This window comes from Rutidosis leptorrhynchoides, chromosome 7, assembly GCF_046630445.1.
Source record: "Rutidosis leptorrhynchoides isolate AG116_Rl617_1_P2 chromosome 7, CSIRO_AGI_Rlap_v1, whole genome shotgun sequence".
Classification (NCBI taxonomy): Eukaryota; Viridiplantae; Streptophyta; class Magnoliopsida; order Asterales; family Asteraceae; genus Rutidosis; species Rutidosis leptorrhynchoides.
In genome coordinates this window covers 165,340,145-165,358,074 of record NC_092339.1, presented here as the reverse complement: position 1 = coordinate 165,358,074, position 17,930 = coordinate 165,340,145, and the positions used below count along the sequence as shown (strand labels likewise).

The 17,930-nt window shown below is 32.3% G+C and overlaps 1 protein-coding gene across 1 annotated transcript; it reads right to left on the bottom strand.

Moving 5' to 3' along the window:
- Positions 1 to 1,440: 1,440 nt before the first annotated feature.
- LOC139859757 (squalene synthase 8-like) lies at positions 1,441 to 12,497 on the bottom strand. Its single transcript, XM_071848532.1, has 13 exons — positions 12,177 to 12,497; positions 12,046 to 12,088; positions 11,503 to 11,592; positions 7,173 to 7,248; positions 3,405 to 3,474; positions 3,148 to 3,291; positions 2,963 to 3,064; positions 2,536 to 2,682; positions 2,360 to 2,435; positions 2,171 to 2,259; positions 1,981 to 2,072; positions 1,834 to 1,878; positions 1,441 to 1,685 (listed from the first exon to the last, which is right to left on the bottom strand). The coding sequence occupies exons 1-13, from the start codon at positions 12,495 to 12,497 to the stop codon at positions 1,640 to 1,642; spliced, it is 1,341 nt and encodes a 446-aa protein (XP_071704633.1). The 3' UTR covers positions 1,441 to 1,639.
- Positions 12,498 to 17,930: the final 5,433 nt, after the last annotated feature.

The following is a 17,930-nucleotide window of genomic DNA, read 5'->3' as shown; positions in this document are numbered from 1 at the left end:
AAGTCTGGAAATCTAAGAATTAGGGAACAGACACCCTAATTGACACGAACTCTAAAGATAGATCTATCGGGCCCAACGAGCCCCATCCAAAGTACCGGATGCTTTAGTACTTCGAAATTAATATCATGTCCGAAGGAGGATCCCGTAATGATGGGGATATTCTTATATGCATATTGTGAATGTCGGTTACCAGGTGTTCAATCCATATGAATGATATTTTGTCTCTATGCATGGGACGTATGTTTATGAGAAATGGAAATATGAAATCTTGTGGTCTATTAAAATTATGAAATGATTATTTATGATAAACTAATGAACTCACCAACCTTTTGGTTGACACTTGAAAGCATGTTTATTCTAAGGTATGAAAGAAATCTTCCGATGTGCATTTGTTCATTTAAGAGACATTACTTGGAGTCATTCATGACATATTTCAAAAGACGTTGCATTCGAGTCGTCGAGTTCATCAAGATTATTATTAAGTCAATTATAGTTAGATATATTATGAAATGGTATGCATATCGTCAACTTTCGATGTAAGGTAGTTTGTCTTTTCAAAACGAATGCAATGTTTGTAAAATGTATCATATAGAGGTCAAGTACCTCACGATTGTAACCAACTATTGTGAATCGTTTGTAATCGATGTGGACTTTGTCCGGATGGATTAGGACGGGTCCTTTCACTAATGCTTCATGAACATTACGGAACTTCGTTCCACTAAATCCGGTCATCAATTTGTTCCTGAATTGCATCCAATCTGTAGTTGGTTGCTTAATTAGCAAGTTTGTAAACCAATTTAAGGCGACTCCGTTCATACACATCTAAGCGAGTAAGATTTTGTGGTTTTTAGGAGTTTTGTTAACTTGAAAGTACAAATCAGCTTTGGTGATCCATCCTCGTGGATCAATACCTTCGAAAAGGGGAATTTGCACCTCTGGAACTGAAAACAGGGGGTCATCGATTGGGTTGTTTTGAAGGTTGTTTGTAAAATAATTTTAGTTGTTGGTGAATGTTGGATGTGTATATGGGTTTTCAATGGTTGGATTTGGTTGAGAGGAAGAAGATGGTGTGAAGGTGTTTGAGTTTTGTTTTGGAATTCGATTGTCAATCATCTGCTCAAGCTTTTTTGGTAGCCCAACAAGCATCTCCTTCATGGTAACAACTGTTGAACTCAGATCTTTCATTTGATTTGAAAGGAGTTCTATTTTTTGTTCATGAATTTCTGCTCTAGCGTCTTGTGCATCAACACGTGCTTGAAGTCGGGTTGTGATTGCAGGTGGTTCTGGATTCACCATTGATGGAGAAAAGTAGGGAAAGTGGCAATGGAACCAATTGATAATGTGCAAGTTATGATGTAATGATAACTATGAATGCAACACTGAATTTTGTTGTTGTAAATGAGATGATGTAATGGAATATTTATTTATTGCAATGGATGAAATACATATATCATAAATCAGAAAGATCTCTTTAGCAGGAGGATCTTCTGCCTAAGCCTAATGGCTTATACAATCACAAAAGTAAAATCAATGAATGTCTTTCTCACCAAGACAATCACTAATATATTATTCTCTCTCTATAACAAACTAACAACTAAAACAATCTTAGCCGTTGATCATTTGTTTCCTACATTCCTCCTTAAGTAGACTTTCCATTCACTTGGCTTGGGTTGGGCTTTGGTGGGCTGCAATAAGAATGTAATGGGTTGCACTTTATCACGTACATGTTTATTATTTGATATTTAAAGGGGTTCCAATCTTAACGAAACAAGAATGAATATTTAGATATCGATCATCAATAATAGAGTATAAAGAAAGAATGAAAAGTGTTACCAAAGCATATTTGTAGGTTGGTCGCTCTCGTGAATGTAAGATTCCCTGATCAGATCAGTGAAATAAGGAAATAAATTTCATTGTAACAATAGAGTTCAACAATGTTATATGTACGAGTGTGTATTATTAATAATAAAATTGACAAACCAGTTGTCTAAGGTTCCTGAGTCCCTGCAAAGTCTCTGAACTGCTTCTATCCTGCTAATTGCTATTTTGGCATTTGGATCGTTCATTTCAACCTGTAAAAATTAGAGCAGGAAATTCACACATTAAGGATCTAAGGCCCTTTATATACCTTGTATATTTTATATCGTTAACAGTATATTAATATTAATACCTTGGACAAAATGATGGAAGAAAATTCATAGAAAGCACCATACACATCTGCCATTGTTTTAGTCCTAACAAATATTTTGGCTACTAGATCTATATAATAAATATGTATATGTATATAAGTTAGAAACTGCAAAAACAAACAATTAACTTAATGTAAATTCTACCCGCGAAATTAAGCTGAAAAACTTACCGGGTGTCAATGATATTTTTTCTCTAAAAACTTGGATGTTATTGTAGCATAAAGCTACCTCGGCGATCGTTAGAACCTGATTAAAATGATGCCATATCATCATAATGTTGAAGCAAATTAAAGACAAATTGACAATTATTAATTGCAACCAACTAATGTTAAGTTCTTTTGTGTACCTGTAAAATACCAAAAAACCTGAAGATTGATGGATCATGCAATTGAGAAAGAAATTCCAAACAATCATTCATGTGTACTAAATCTTCCGTCACCATCTCATTCACACATTGAATAGCCTTCTCTGTGTTCTCTTCGGAGGTCAAGTCCTAGAGTGATTATACGTCTAATAAGCACATAAATTTTATGCAATATCCTCTTTAAAGTATATCAAGAACAATAGTTAAACAACTGTATTTTAATTTTTATTTATATAAAGGTGAATAAAGTAATTTTACATCACTAACATTTCTCATTCATTATCAAACAGCTTATTGTCATTTAGAACCTTTGAATCATTCAGATTATGAACCATTCAACATTTAACTATTCAATTTTATCAAACGCACCCTTAGTTTATCCATCTGTATAAGATCATAAAAAAGGTACCTCCAGATTATTAACATATTTACTCCAGATTTCGCGAGGCCAAGCCATGTGAGATGTTTTTTCTCCTATGTCCTCCATAAAATCTTTAATGACGTCCGTTTTCTGCAATATTGTATAAATAATCTAGTTATAAAGTAAACTTTCTAAAATAATTTGAGAGGTTAAATATCCAAAATGTTATTTACCTGCACAAATAACCCAATTGCATTTGATAGATGATCCGGAAACACAATTTGTTTGCCTGAGACTTGAAAAAGTCTTTCAAAGCCCAAAGAAACAAGTGTACCAGTGAGATAGCAATACTCAACGTAATCGTCAATTGTCTCTACCTATAGTGATGAAGTTTACAACACAAATAAAGTTACAAATGAATTTTTCCAATAATAACTACTGTGTGCGAAATTGTTTACAGCACGTATCACCTCGTGATGATAATAAATACCTCTTTAGTTAGGAATTTTGCCATTCCTGCCCCGATATTCATGGTAGTATCCTCAATTATCTCCTGGTAACTGCCAAATAGTTCAAGTACATATAATGTAAATCTTCTTTTAACCGTACATGTAAGTTTAATACGGAAATATATTCCCCTAAATCCTTTTAAACACCTAAGTTAGTGAACTACATACGTATATGCATTTCTATGTTGAGGTGGAATTGGGAAAAAAATATAATAAAAAATTCCATCAAAGGTGGGATACGAGGTATTGACATGTTGGGAGTGAAGAAGGAACAAGAAATCAAAGAGGAAGGTTATTTGAGTCTGAAAGAAAATTGTGAGTCTTTGCATGATCCCGGCCGAATGAATACTTACCCGGTAGGATCAACTGAATGTTTGAAGATGCTGATGGAGTCTAGGGGACCAACCAGAAGAATTGGTATAGATATTTGTTATAACAAAAAACATGGTTTAAAATTGTGTTGTTTAGATATACGGAGTAGTATAAATAACCATATTTCCCAACCTTTAATTTTAACTTTCATATAGCTTTTGTCATCTTTACATTGTAACATTGAGAAGCTAGCATGTGTTGTTTGGTTGCCAGAAGATTCAAATCCAGGATGTTTTGTAAAAGGTCATACCAACCATTGTCATATTTTTTTGGCATGAAGCGTGTTGTCATATCCTCATGTACTAGGGTGGTTTTACTTTCTTATACAAAGAATATTAAACTATGAACTAATGGGATGTCGCTAAGGTAGAGAAAGATCGTGTTCCCTGGTAAGTAATTGATTCATAAATACCAGGCCATTATGGTAGAATATTTGTGAAATATTTTCACATATTTTGCGGTTGTGATACATTTCATCGATCTCTACAAACAAAGCTCTTCGAAACACAATGCCCAGGCCCGGCCCAATAGGGGTTCAAGTGGATCACCTGCACAGGACCCATTAGTTTTTGGAGGCCATTTATATAAACACTCAAGCCTTTTTTATGTATAGATGTACTCTAGATCCAGTTGTAGACTATCAAGGCCCAATAGTGTGATGAAAGTCTCCTTAAAATGCCGAGTAAATGTACGTGGTGTTGGTAATGGTCTGCTATGTATTATAAGGTTCCTAGAGAATTTCATTGAAATCGATGTGGGAACTAATAATAAATTTAAATGAATTGTTTTGTATTACGAAAAATAAATTAATTTCACCCAACAAACTAACAAAGTGATGGTGAGCAATTACCTTAACATAAGGGGTATAGACTTGACAACCTAATTGATCATACCTACTTTTAATTTAATTGAGTATTACGTATATTTATTTATTTATCTTCATATTTTAATGTACCCATAATCATCCCATAGCCACTACTACTCACAATTATCCCAAATGCTATGTTCACGTATGAATTATGACCAATGAATTAGAGGACATTAATATATTTTTGTGAATGAACTTATGATTTACTACTAAAATGATAACACGCATACTCGAATTCAAGTGTTTGCTTAACAAGCCGAGATAAAATTTGACTGATTTTTTAATATAAATGAGCTGATAATGAGCCGAGCTGATAAAATTTGACATTAATATAAATGAGCTGATAAAATTTGACTCGAATTCAATGTCTATTGTGTTGCTTGACATTTCACAAATTGAGACATAATAAAGTGTGATGAGTAGAGATGGCAATGGATCGGATATGGATCGGATGAGGCCGTATCCATATCCATATCCATTTTTTTTTTTAGTTTTCATCCATCCATATCCATATCCGTCGAGTGAAGCGGGTTAATGGATAATTATCCATATCCATTTAAATTTATCTTATTTTTAACAATTATAAGCGGTGGCTCATTATATACGATCAAAAGTAAAAAAATTTAATAATTTATGCGACCGAAAGTCACATTTTTACTAATCTATATAACAAATATTCAATAAATAGCCTATTAAATGTGTAAAGATATCGACATGTAAGTTGCTTAATTTAATTACATGAAATCACATTTAAACCACCAAAGTACGATAAATACATTTAAATTAAACAAAACAAAATATAAGAATAAAGTTATATTTTTAGAAAAATTATAACGAAAGATGAATATGAATATAATTAATGAAATATCACTACATAAATGATACTAATTTGAGTGATAAATTTATATATTTAGTTATTTCGGGTGGAAGCAGATTCATCCATGGATGAAATTTTTTCATCCATATCCATATTCATATCCATTTAGATCGTCCATATCCACGAATAATCGGGTGGATCGGATGGATATCCACTGGATCGGGTATCCATTGCCTGCATCCCTAGTGATGAGGTATCAAAAGTCTTATGATTATGTGTGGCCGAGCGGTATATATGTCCCGGATGTTCTCGATCTCAGTGGTATTCGATAAGCGTTCATGAGTGTTGCTAAGGGGCGTTAAAGTTGTTATGACTTTAACTTTGCTTGATTATTAAGTGGTAAATTGTGGAGAGTGATCAATGAATAAGAAGTTAAATAAGACGTTAAAGTCAATGATGTGATCCAGCGGTTGGTGGCGTGCCTCCTTTAGGGAGGTGAGGAGTTCGACCCCCGTTGGCTATATATTAAAAACACAATTTCATCCCTGCCATGAAGTATCCACCTATGACACCTTTTCCATATCGTTTTTTTTTTTTGGGGGGGGGGGGGGGGGGGGGGGGGGGGGGTAAAGGGGAGGTGGTGAATTTCTAGCAAGCCAAATCTCCCAGCAAACAGAGTTTTACTTGGCCGTTCCCTTGGATCGGTTTCAAGGTTTCCTCTAGGGCGGCGATGGGGGCGAAGTTATTATCGGTGCATTGCATAGTCGAAACGGGAGATGATCGCAACGGTGGTTTAGTCCAGCTCGGGTGATCCCAATCGTTGTTAAAAAAAAAAATGAAGGAAATTGTGAGTCTATGCATGATCCGAGTTGGAGGGTTCCCTACCGGCAATAAGAAGTTGTAGAATAATTTGGCTCGCATGAGTCAAAAAGAATTATTTTCTATGTTTGAGTTTGATTTGTTTTTCTATAAGACTAACTCTAACTTTGAAAACCTTTGTACACGTGAATTTAGTCTAAAATGGATATAACGTTATGTCTCGCATCATATCTATGATCATTGGTGATTTCATGATAGGAATTTAATTAATGGAGTTCCAAAAAATTTCAGTACTAATTATATTTAAATATAATTTTAGTGGTTGTTTATTTTAAAAAAAACAACAAATTTGAAAATTATATGTGGTCTTAGTAGTAAATTTAGTGGTGTCCAATTATAATTTAAAAGAAAAACCAAAATTTTGAAATATATATGAGTTCTATAGTTAAATTCACTGATATCTTATATGATTTAACAGTTATTTTTTACATAAAAATTAACTAGTGGTATTTCGTGATATAAGGCTGTTATCTAAAATGATGTTTATCTTGTTATTATGTATGTTGCTTTTGTTTAATTTGTTAGTGGATAATAACTAGCTAGGGTTATTAGGTGTTTGTTTAAAGGGCAGAGAGTACTTCTTTCCTTAACACTTCTGACAATTGAGTGTATATGATTATTTTTAAGGAGTAGTTTTAAATATATTAAGGGGCTATATATATATATATATATATATATATATATATATATATATATATATATATATATATATATATATATCCAATATAAAATCATTCCAAGCATTTGCTAAAGCAGTAATTTTTATAAGTGTTAGCGCCATAATAGTATGGATATATAACTAGTGTATGAAACCTTTTGTTAACATCCAGAAAAGCTCTAGAAACATGATGGAAATTGTCCATGAGAACTTTCTTAAGCTTTGTCCCACCTTCAAACCAATAAAATAAATAATGAGTTAGTAACAGTGGGGATCCAGATATATATTTCGACGGAGACAAAAGTTTGAGGATAGAAAAATATATCTAAATATACATTAGAATATTATGTGAAAATTTGAGTAATGCAAGTATTGAACCTGTGATATGTTTCATTTACAAGAAACAATCAACTTATCTAAGCTAATAACCTTACTATTTATTTCTTAAACATCTTATAACTATATAAGCTACAACCATAAAACAATATATTAAATAAACAAAATACATATACATGTATCAAACCTGTAACCTTGAAGTTAGTAGTAACTCGCGCTAACAAACTGATCTATATCAATCTTGTGATATGTTCTTACATTTATTTTATAACTACATAGGTCAGTATCATTTTATTTGGAATTTAATTAAAAAGAATTGCGAATAATTTTCGATCGTCAGGGGCAGATGACCCCGGTTGCCCCAAGGTAGATCCGCCCCTGGTTAGTAATTATTATACGAATTAGTAGTTTTCAAAAAAAATTAGTCATATATACGTGTGTGTGTGTGTGTGTATATATATATATATATATATATATATATATATATATATATATATATATATATATATATATATATATATATATATACTTTTTTAATTAGAAAGAAGATTAAGGGTTAAGGCCATAAGTTGTCTGTAAATAGGACATAATTATATCTAACATTTTTTTAGTAATGAAAACAAGGTTGAATATTAATTGATTTAAGATTTGATACTGCGCCAATTTCCTTAATGTATACTTTAACTTTGAAAGAATAAATAATTAAATAATCAAAATCCGATCAAATTAATGTATCGATTATTAGTTAGATTATCATTATCATTGAGAATACTTCAACTCTGAAATGCAAGGTTTGAGTTCAAGAATTTAACTTAGACAATTGAATCCATCTCAAACGATTCCATAGAAGAATAGATAGCTGTTGATGGTGACAAATCGAGAAAAGTTGTAGAGTGTCTATCAACAGAGAAGAAAATGTAGAAAAGGAGGAACTTCATTTATCAATAGAAAAGGTAAAAAAGGCTATATCTATGCACAAACTTAAGTAGGAGAACAAAGATAATACCATTAGTTCATTTCCATGCCTTGATAATCCGAGCCAAATTGAATGCATATCGGATAAAAGCATTGGTCATGGTAATGAAAACTTGTCCTCTTCCCAAACATTGCCTTTTAACTACAATGAACAACAATTAACACATATGGAATTTCTTCCACAATTGACCAAATCAAAGGGCAATGCATCGACAACGAGTATTGTGCTGTTATTCGTAAAAGAGGGGGGAAACAAAAAATCGCCAACGATAATAGTAGCCTGCCCTAGTCCAATTTGAAGAAAAAATCGTTGCAAAATAAACAAATTTGGACAAAAAATGTACTCGATGTTTCTCCTTTGTTTGACACGGACAGTGAAATCAAAATTGCAGATAGTCAAGGATCGAATTAAGCTTTTTTCACAGAAAAGAACACAAATAAAGTGGAGGGCTTTAAAAAAATGGTGGCCAAAGAGTTGCCAAGCAAGAAACCGAAAGAATGAGCGTGTTGGGTGTCTACTCAAGACGGGTCTGCCAAAGTTGCCGAGGCCAACAGAATTTTGGTTATGCAGAAAATACACAAGTTTCTCTTTTGCTCAAATCAATATGGATCAATTGTGTCCCGTCATAGATGTCATTTTTCCATTGGCTCGCTTATAAAGAAAGAGTCTTGGTTACAAATTTTCTTATTCGAAGACATATTTTGCCTCATGATCATTCACTTTTGTTCGTGTGGTGTGATAGAAAAGTCGAATCTTTTGGCTTCATTGTCCGTGGAATTCCAAAATTTAGTTGGCTCTGGATAACCACTTTTAATTTATGTTTCGGTCACCAAATTTATATATGAGAATAAAATCTCGGTTTTTTATGCCATTCGGTTTATTTCAATGGAAAAGGTAAAAAAGGCTATATCTATGCACAAACTTAAGAAGGAAAACAAAGATAATACCATTAGTTCATTTCCAAGCCTTGATAATCCGAGCCAAAATGAATGCATATCGGATAAAAGCATTGGTCATGGTATTGAAAACTTGTCCTCTTCCCAAACATTGCCTTTTAACTACAATGAACAGCAATTAACGCAAATGGAATTTCTTCCGCAATTGACCAAACCAAAGGGCAATGCATCGACAACCAATATTGTGTTGTTATTTGTAAAAGAGGGGGAAAACAAAAAATCGTCAACGATAATAGTAGCCTGCCCAAGTCCAATTTGAAGAAAAAATCGTTGCAAAAGAAACAAATTTGGACAAAAAATGTACTCGATGTTTCTCCTTTGTTTGACATGGACAGTGAAATCAAAATCGCAGATAGTCAAGGATCGAATTAAGCTTTTTTCACAGAAAAGAACACAGATAAAGTGGAGGGCTCTAAAAAAATGGTGGCCAAAGAGTTGCCAAGCAAGAAACCGAAAGCATGAGCGTGTTGGGTGTCTACTCAAGACGGGTCTGCCAAAGTTGCCGAGGCCATCAGAATTTTGGTTATGCAGGAAATACACAATTTTCTCTTTTGCTCAAATCAATATGGATCATTATGTCCCATCAAAGATGTCGTTTTTTCATTGGCTCGCTTATAAAGAAAGAGTCTTGGTTATAAATTTTCTTATTCGAAGACATGTTTTGCCTCATGATCATTCACTTTTGTTCGTGTGGTGTGATAGAAAAGTCGAATCCTTTGGCTTCATTGCCTATGGAATTTCAAAATTTAGTTGGCTCTGAATAACCACTTTTAATTTAGGTTCCGGTCACCAAATTTATATATGAGAATAAAATCTCGTTTTTTTATGCCATTCGGTTTATTTCAATGTTGTTGGTAGGTTCTTTTGTTAGATACACAATCGAATGGCATACACTTGCTCTTTGTATTTATGTTGAGTTCCCTTCATCATATTGATGAATGGATCATTTATTTCGTTTAATGATATTTTCAGCCACATATTTAATTAGTTTAAAATAAATATTTTAGTTGTGTCTAACCTTTTTAATTTAATCTGTATGCAAATTTTTAGTCATTGATCAAAATTCACAAGGCATTTTGTATTCTATTATTATGGTGGTTATTATGGGTATGCATGATCCCGCTCAGGCGCTTAATGCATCCCGATTTCAGTTGTGTCTAACCTTTTTCGGTTTTTAAGTACTATGAAAATTTATCTATTGATATGTCGGATCGACACCATGTACAACATATAAGTTCATGTGTTTCACGTTACTCTAAATTCAATTGATGATAGAGAGATTTCCATAAGCTTATATATGCACATTTTAATATTTCACTTTTTGATGTGGGACACAATAAACCGAATAATTACAACAAGATATACGAAATAATTAAAGTACTAGGGAGTATTATAATTTTGATATTAAGTACAAGTTTTTAGCGTTCCTTATTTTATATAAATTGGATGTTATTAGGACTCATAATACATAATTTGGGACTGCCAACTACTCCGTAAAAGATTGAGTCGAAGACGTTAAATCTAATAAAGTACTAAGAAAATTTCACCATTTAAAGGATTTACAGTATGGGTAAATAAAAGCAAAGGCAGCTATCTATACATATATATCTATATATCTATATATAATCTATACAAGATAGCTCATATTAAGTATTTATAATCTTATCGCTATCAGTATATTTCATTAATCAGAGCCTACGTTGATAGTCTAGTTCAGTTTCTTAAGTTAAAGATTTCAGTTGAATCATGATTGACTTTTGTGGATGTATACTAGGTACTTATTGTGACGGTTTTTTTTTTTTTTTTTTTTTTTTTTTTTTTTTTTTTTTTTTTTCTGAGAAGTCAGAAACATTATATTTTATTAAACTATAAAATAAGAACAGTTTAGAGTACACGACCAAAACAAAACCGCAAATAACATATACATATACATATGTTAGAACATATACACAAAGCAAAACGAAATCAGACGTATGGAGCTGTATGCTTGGAGATGTGGTCATGTGTGACATCTTTCATCTTTTTTTTTTTTTTTTTTAATTCAAATGAAGGTAAAGACTCAAAAGATTTAGCATGTCAACAAATAATACAACAGAATGTGTATATATACTCACATTTATATGTAATTTCATCGACTTCAAATAGTTTTTAGAACAAGCATTAATTGTTTAGAAACGAAGTTATAATGGTACTGGCACATGAAATGTGTATACTCACATTTAAACCGAAAGTCGGGATCATAAATATGACGATGAAATGCCTCGAGAACTGGTATCTTAAGCTCGTCACTTATCTCCGGATCATCCTCTGAACAAAGGATAAAAAAACGTTGAAGATTCTAGATTCCAGATCATATAAATTATAAAGTTATATTAGACCAATTTTCAATGGTGATGCTATCAAGTTTTTTGTAGAGCATAGTATTAATGTGACAAATGTGATACCTGAAATATAAATAGTGAGAGGGGGTGATGGGGTAGGGTGATGAGATGTAGGTCTCATCTTTACTTAATTTGTGATGCATAGGTATTGTTATTATTTGCATTTTTAAATTTGTCCAAAACTTCTGATGGTCAAAAATATCGGTCATGCTCAATTTTCATCTCGTGACAGTATTAATTACGCCAACAATTTTTTTGTGCATCAAGCTGCGTTACGAGCTTGTTGAGCTGGCGTGATTCAAATAAAACACCACCACCACGTTGTGATAATTGTAGTCTTAACATATTATAATTTGTTATGAACTATTTTTCTTCTTACCAACGGTATCAAGGGCTCGAAGAACCACATACAAAGCGCATCCCTGCATTGTAAAAACCATGTATATTAACCGGATCAAAAACAGAAGATGATGCATGTCCATACATAGAAAACTGACTAACAAAACTTACTGCATCACGAAGCTCTTTGTCGTCGAGTGACTGAATCATGAGCACCAACATCGTAGATATCTTATTCATCATCGAGTAACAAAATTTCCAATGAGGTGGGTTTGTAGGGATCTCTTTCTCCACCCTCTTCATCTCCGTTTTCATTTGCAACAACGGATTCATCTCATTTGGATGTTGTACGACAGCCTTTATATTCCCCTTATGCATGGAGTAACGAACTCGCCTGTGTGGGATTTGTTTCACCGCCTTCTTTAGCTTACATGTAATCGGGTAAAAAACATTTGGATGTTTTAGTACAAGTGGTTGTACACTGATCCCCATTATACTCTTGATAACTAAAGATGAACAAGTTATTTCAAATTGAACAAGTTATTCAAATAATGGGAAGTTCTTTAGATTTAAAATAGTTGCAAGAATGAGTACCATATATATAAGTAATAAGTTCAAGTAGGCTGTTGAAAGATTAGCATGGCTAAATACTCAATTAAATGGATAAATGCTGATTCTATGTCGATCTTCATGTTAAACGTGTAACTAAATTCGCAGTTATTTCTTGACGAAAATAATTTTTTTTACACGTGCTTATTCTTCAAATCCAATATATTTGTGATGTAATATATTTATTCTCATTCCTTTTGTTTGTTGATAATACATATAATTTATCGGGCTTACATTTTTTTAGACTTAGGTATCGTGGGTGGCCGAATCAAAGCCCTAATACATAGACACCTATTACGGTAAGAGTGGTCCCAACCAAGACACACTCCCTTTCCAGAACTAGTTGTCATATTAGCGTCACATTAGTACTTTCTTCTCACGACTACCTTAGGACTAAACGCTACCAACAATGACATATTTCTTCACATAAATTGGGACCCACTATTAGTTAAAGTACTAATACATAAATTGGGACCCACTTTCAAAAGCAAAAAGTACTAATCCATTATGCACTCCCTTCCGTCCACGAATATTTCACAGAAAGACAATCAAATGAACGAAATGCAGGGAGGTAGCCTGGTCGGATGGCTGGGCGCAGCGCTGCCATCGAAGCCTAGGTGGGCGGAGGGCTGCGCAGGAAGGAAGGTAGAAGCGATGGGCAGTGGCGAAAATTTGAAGGGACGATGGGGGGCATCCGCCACAGCAGATTTGTAATTTTTAGTACAAAATTTTTGAATTTTTCGATTTTGACCCATGAAATTTTTTGCATAAAAGTCTCCATATTTCCCCCCCAAAGCCTCTATATTTTGTCAAAAAAACTTCTATAGTTTGCCCAAAAACCTCCATATTTAGCCCCAAAAAGTTATTACGCTTTTAAAAAAATTTCAGCCCCCGGTGAAAACATTTCTGCTTTCGCCACTGGTTATATGAACTATCTCTCAAACTTCATGGTATTCAGGTCAGGGTTCTTATACTAATAACTGTTAACCCAAACAATCAAATTGCATTGACATTCAGTGACAACTCTAACTTTTCTGACGAGGTTTTCTTGTCTAGTTCGATTACATAGAATTTCCGACATTATAAACAAATTGTTATTTTCGAGTCTTTAATTTCTCTTGGTATTTATACATCCACACATATCCTTAGATACACCCTTATACCTACAAATATACGTTAAAATCCTTAATTACAAATAAAACTTAAATACTTATACATATTACATATTACAAATTAATTATATAAAGTCATATATGATTATACATGTGTATATAATTAGAAAGTAAACTAATACAAAATACAAAACTTATACACCATATACATTAATAAATACATACTACATTCATTTAAATACATACATACAAAAACATAATTACTTAATACACTTGAAATATATGTATTATACATGTATTCATACATGTATTATAGGTGAAACTTAGTCAACAAGCTATATGCGTTCATGCATTCATACAAAACCCAATCTTTATGTTTCTAATCTTTATGTTTCTAATGCATGTTGACTTGAACTCTTTCAACACCTCCCTTTACCCTTTTTGGTCGATATACATCTCGACACACATTTCACACATTTCACTTTACAAATACTCTTTCATTTTACTTCTAACTATCTCTTCTCTCTTCATCTTAAGAACACTTCCTCCCATCTTCATTATGTCTTCATATCCTCATCTTCAAGTTCATCTTCATCTTCATAGATATAAACTTTATTCATATTCTTTTTTTTCTTGCCAAGATTGTATGGAAGTAAATGTTTGAATATAATGTTTTAACACATAACTAAGTATACTTTTTAGGACTCTTTTTGAAAGGTCAGCTGATAGGACCCATCAAATTCAGTGTCACAACATGTGGTTTTTAGGACCCTAGGTTTTGAGGGTCCTGGAGAAAGGGTCCTATAATCCCATTTTGGTTGTAGTGATGTTATCTCGTCACCTTCTTCTTCTTCGTCTTTAAATGGCTTGGTCTTGACTGATTCGAACTCCTCGTTAACTAACTCTTCCTCATCATTAATCTAATAATACGCATTTGGTTTGGGAAGATGTGGTGTATTCTTAACTTGTCTCATGTACTCATTCCATTCCAACATTTATCTTATCCTTTCTTGCTCAGCAGCCTCATACTCCTTAATCAGGTCAGCCGTCATTTCCATAAACGTTATATCTTCCATTTGCTTTACTCGTCGTTTAAATTTGGTAGAAACCGAAGATACGCTTAACCTGCAGTCTTCCATATATATCTTTTTAAGGTTGTAAATAAATATATATATATAATTTTAACTAAAGATTAAAGAAATATTTTAGAACGAGATTTAGAAAAAGAATTAAGTATTTCATTTAATGTATATATATATATATATATGTATATATATATATATATATATATATATATATATATATATATATATATATATATATAGTGGTAGGATCAAGAGGGAAGTTACCAATCGGGGGGAAGCGGGGGGAAGCAAAAACTTTTTTTTTTCATTTTTTGAAAAAACTTTGTTCACGAACATTATAGATGGGATGAAAATATGAACATTTAGTAGAGACACTTTGTGATAAATGTTTTTATTTTGGCGGGAAAATGCTTGAAGAAGTAATATATAACAATTATCGTGTTTTTCGAGCGTATGTTGAGGTTTTAGATATTAGGGTTTGGATATTAGGGTTTAGATATTAGGGTTTATAGGGTTTAGATATTAGGGTTTAGAAATTTAGGGTTTAGGGTTTAGATTTAGGGTTTAGATTTAGGATTTAGATTGAGTTTTTAACACGAACGGTTTAGAGTTTAGGGTTTAGGGTTTAGGGTTTAGGGTTTGGTGTTTTGGGTTTATGCCAAAACACCAAACCCTAAACCCTAAATCCTAAATCCTAAACCCTAAATCGGGCTAAATTTTACTTCACAAAACATGAAAAAAAAACGTTAACATTCTTCACGAACAATATTATCTTGAATGTTATTTTTGTCGATCGTTTTCCCCCCAAAATAATAACATTCATCACGAAGTGTCTTTTCTAAATGTTCTTATTTTCATCCAATATATAATGTTCGTGAACAAAGTTTTATCAAAAAACGATTTTTTTTTTGCTTCCCTCCGCTTCCCCCCGATTGGTTACTTCCCCATTGATCCTGCCCCTATATATATATATATATATATATATATATATATATATATATATATATATATATATATATATATATATATATATATATATATATATATATATATTAAACAACTTTTATCGCTAACTTTAAATAAATAAATAAACTCTCAATTTATCGAATCGTCCACTACTAAATGGCCAGTCAACATCTAGAGATTAGGCAGGACCCTTAAAATCGGACAATCCAGCAACCTAACCCTAGAGATCTTAGACATCACTGTTCATGAATTATCAATAAACCAAAAATAAATTTAAATTATTAAATTTACTGCATCTGTAACATCCTCAAACTGGGCTTAGATGTACGATTACTATTGTACCCTTAGTGTGCTTACGTGAGTTTATAAGTGCTTTTATTTTAATTTAATGTTTATTCTTATTTGGTGTTGTGGTTAGGACCAGTTTGTGACAAGGGTCACTGATGCTCGTTTCACAATCATACTTTAACTCATTTATATTTATATCAAACATGGACTCAACTATATGACAAGCATATGAGAAACAATTATTCGGTAGTTGCAATTAGTAAGTTTTCCATTTAAAGTTCATCCCAAGAGAGCGGTAGTTGCTAGTTGAATCGATGCAAACTCATAATCATCCTAAGTTGTGTTTGATTGAGGGGTTTTGAAATTGAGATATTAAGAAAACTATTTCAATTTAAACTAAGAACTAAAAATGAATAAGTAATTATCAATATTAAAGACATGCACACTTGTTTAATCCACTTGAAGCATTCGGGTTGTTCTTTGTTCACTTAAGGTCTAATTGTGTTCAAACTTTGGGCTAGTATCCCTACTAGATGTTATTGTGATCAAATTAAAACTTACAAATTCCCATCAGCTTATACCAATTGATCTTAGTTGAATAATGCAATTATCACAAGTACTTAGCCTAGGTTAAAGTCCCCTAAAATCCTTTGGTAATCAAAATTCCATAAGAAAACCAAACCTCATTATGTTGACTAAGGATCAATTGAAAATCAACCCAAACCAAGACCCCAATCCCTTGAAAGCCTCAATTTTGTCTAGATCACCTAAGTGTTGAAGTACAAGTTTCTTCACTAATCAAATCCCTTTGAAAGCTACACAACTCATATAATCAAAGTAAAGTCCAAAACAAGCATAACAAAGGATCTTTTGGCTAATTCTAATGACAAATCACAATCATCAAGCTAATAAATTCATCTAAAACCAATCATAAACATCAATATGAACAACCCTTAGATATCAAGCTTCATAATCAAGTGTACATAATGAAATCTAGCCAGTCATGGCTAGAACAAGATCAATACAAGTAATTAAAGTAAATCTAAACATGATTAAGCAATAAATGTAGTGACCCGAACTTTTCCATGTTTATATATATTAATTGAGATTGATATTTACATGATTAAATGTTTCCAACATGTTAAGCAATCAAACTTGTTAAGACTTGATTAATTGAAATATGTTTCATATAGACAATTGACCACCCAAGTTGACCGGTGATTCACGAACGTTAAAACTTGTAAAAACTATATGATGACATATATATGGATATATATATATATAGTTAACATGATACTATGATAAGTAAACATATCATTAAGTATATTAACAATGAACTACATATGTAAAAACAAGACTACTAACTTAATGATTTTTAAACGAGACATATATGTAACGATTATCGTTGTAAAGACATTTAATGTATATATATCATATTAAGAGATATTCATACATGATAATATCATGATAATATAATAATTTAAAATCTCATTTGATATTATAAACATTGGGTTAACAACATTTAACAAGATCGTTAACCTAAAGGTTTCAAAACAACACTTACATGTAACGACTAACGATGACTTAACGACTCAGTTAAAATGTATATACATGTAGTGTTTTAATATGTATTTATACACTTTTGAAAGACTTCAATACACTTATCAAAATACTTCTACTTAACAAAAATGCTTACAATTACATCCTCGTTCAGTTTCATCAACAATTCTACTCGTATGCACCCGTATTCGTACTCGTACAATACACAGCTTTTAGATGTATGTACTATTAGTATATACACTCCAATGATCAGCTCTTAGCAGCCCATGTGAGTCACCTAACACATGTGGGAACCATCATTTGGC

Bases quoted from the DNA above. Each gene is read 5' to 3' on its own strand.
- LOC139859757 (XM_071848532.1), bottom strand. From the start codon at position 12,497: ATGGGGATCAGTGTACAACCACTTGTACTAAAACATCCAAATGTTTTT. The intron at 3,475-7,172 runs GTTTCATACACT...ACTATTTGGCAG, and splicing joins TTTCTGGATGTTAACAAAAG to TTACCAGGAGATAATTGAGG. The intron at 2,683-2,962 runs GTACCTTTTTTA...TAATCACTCTAG, and splicing joins AATATGTTAATAATCTGGAG to GACTTGACCTCCGAAGAGAA.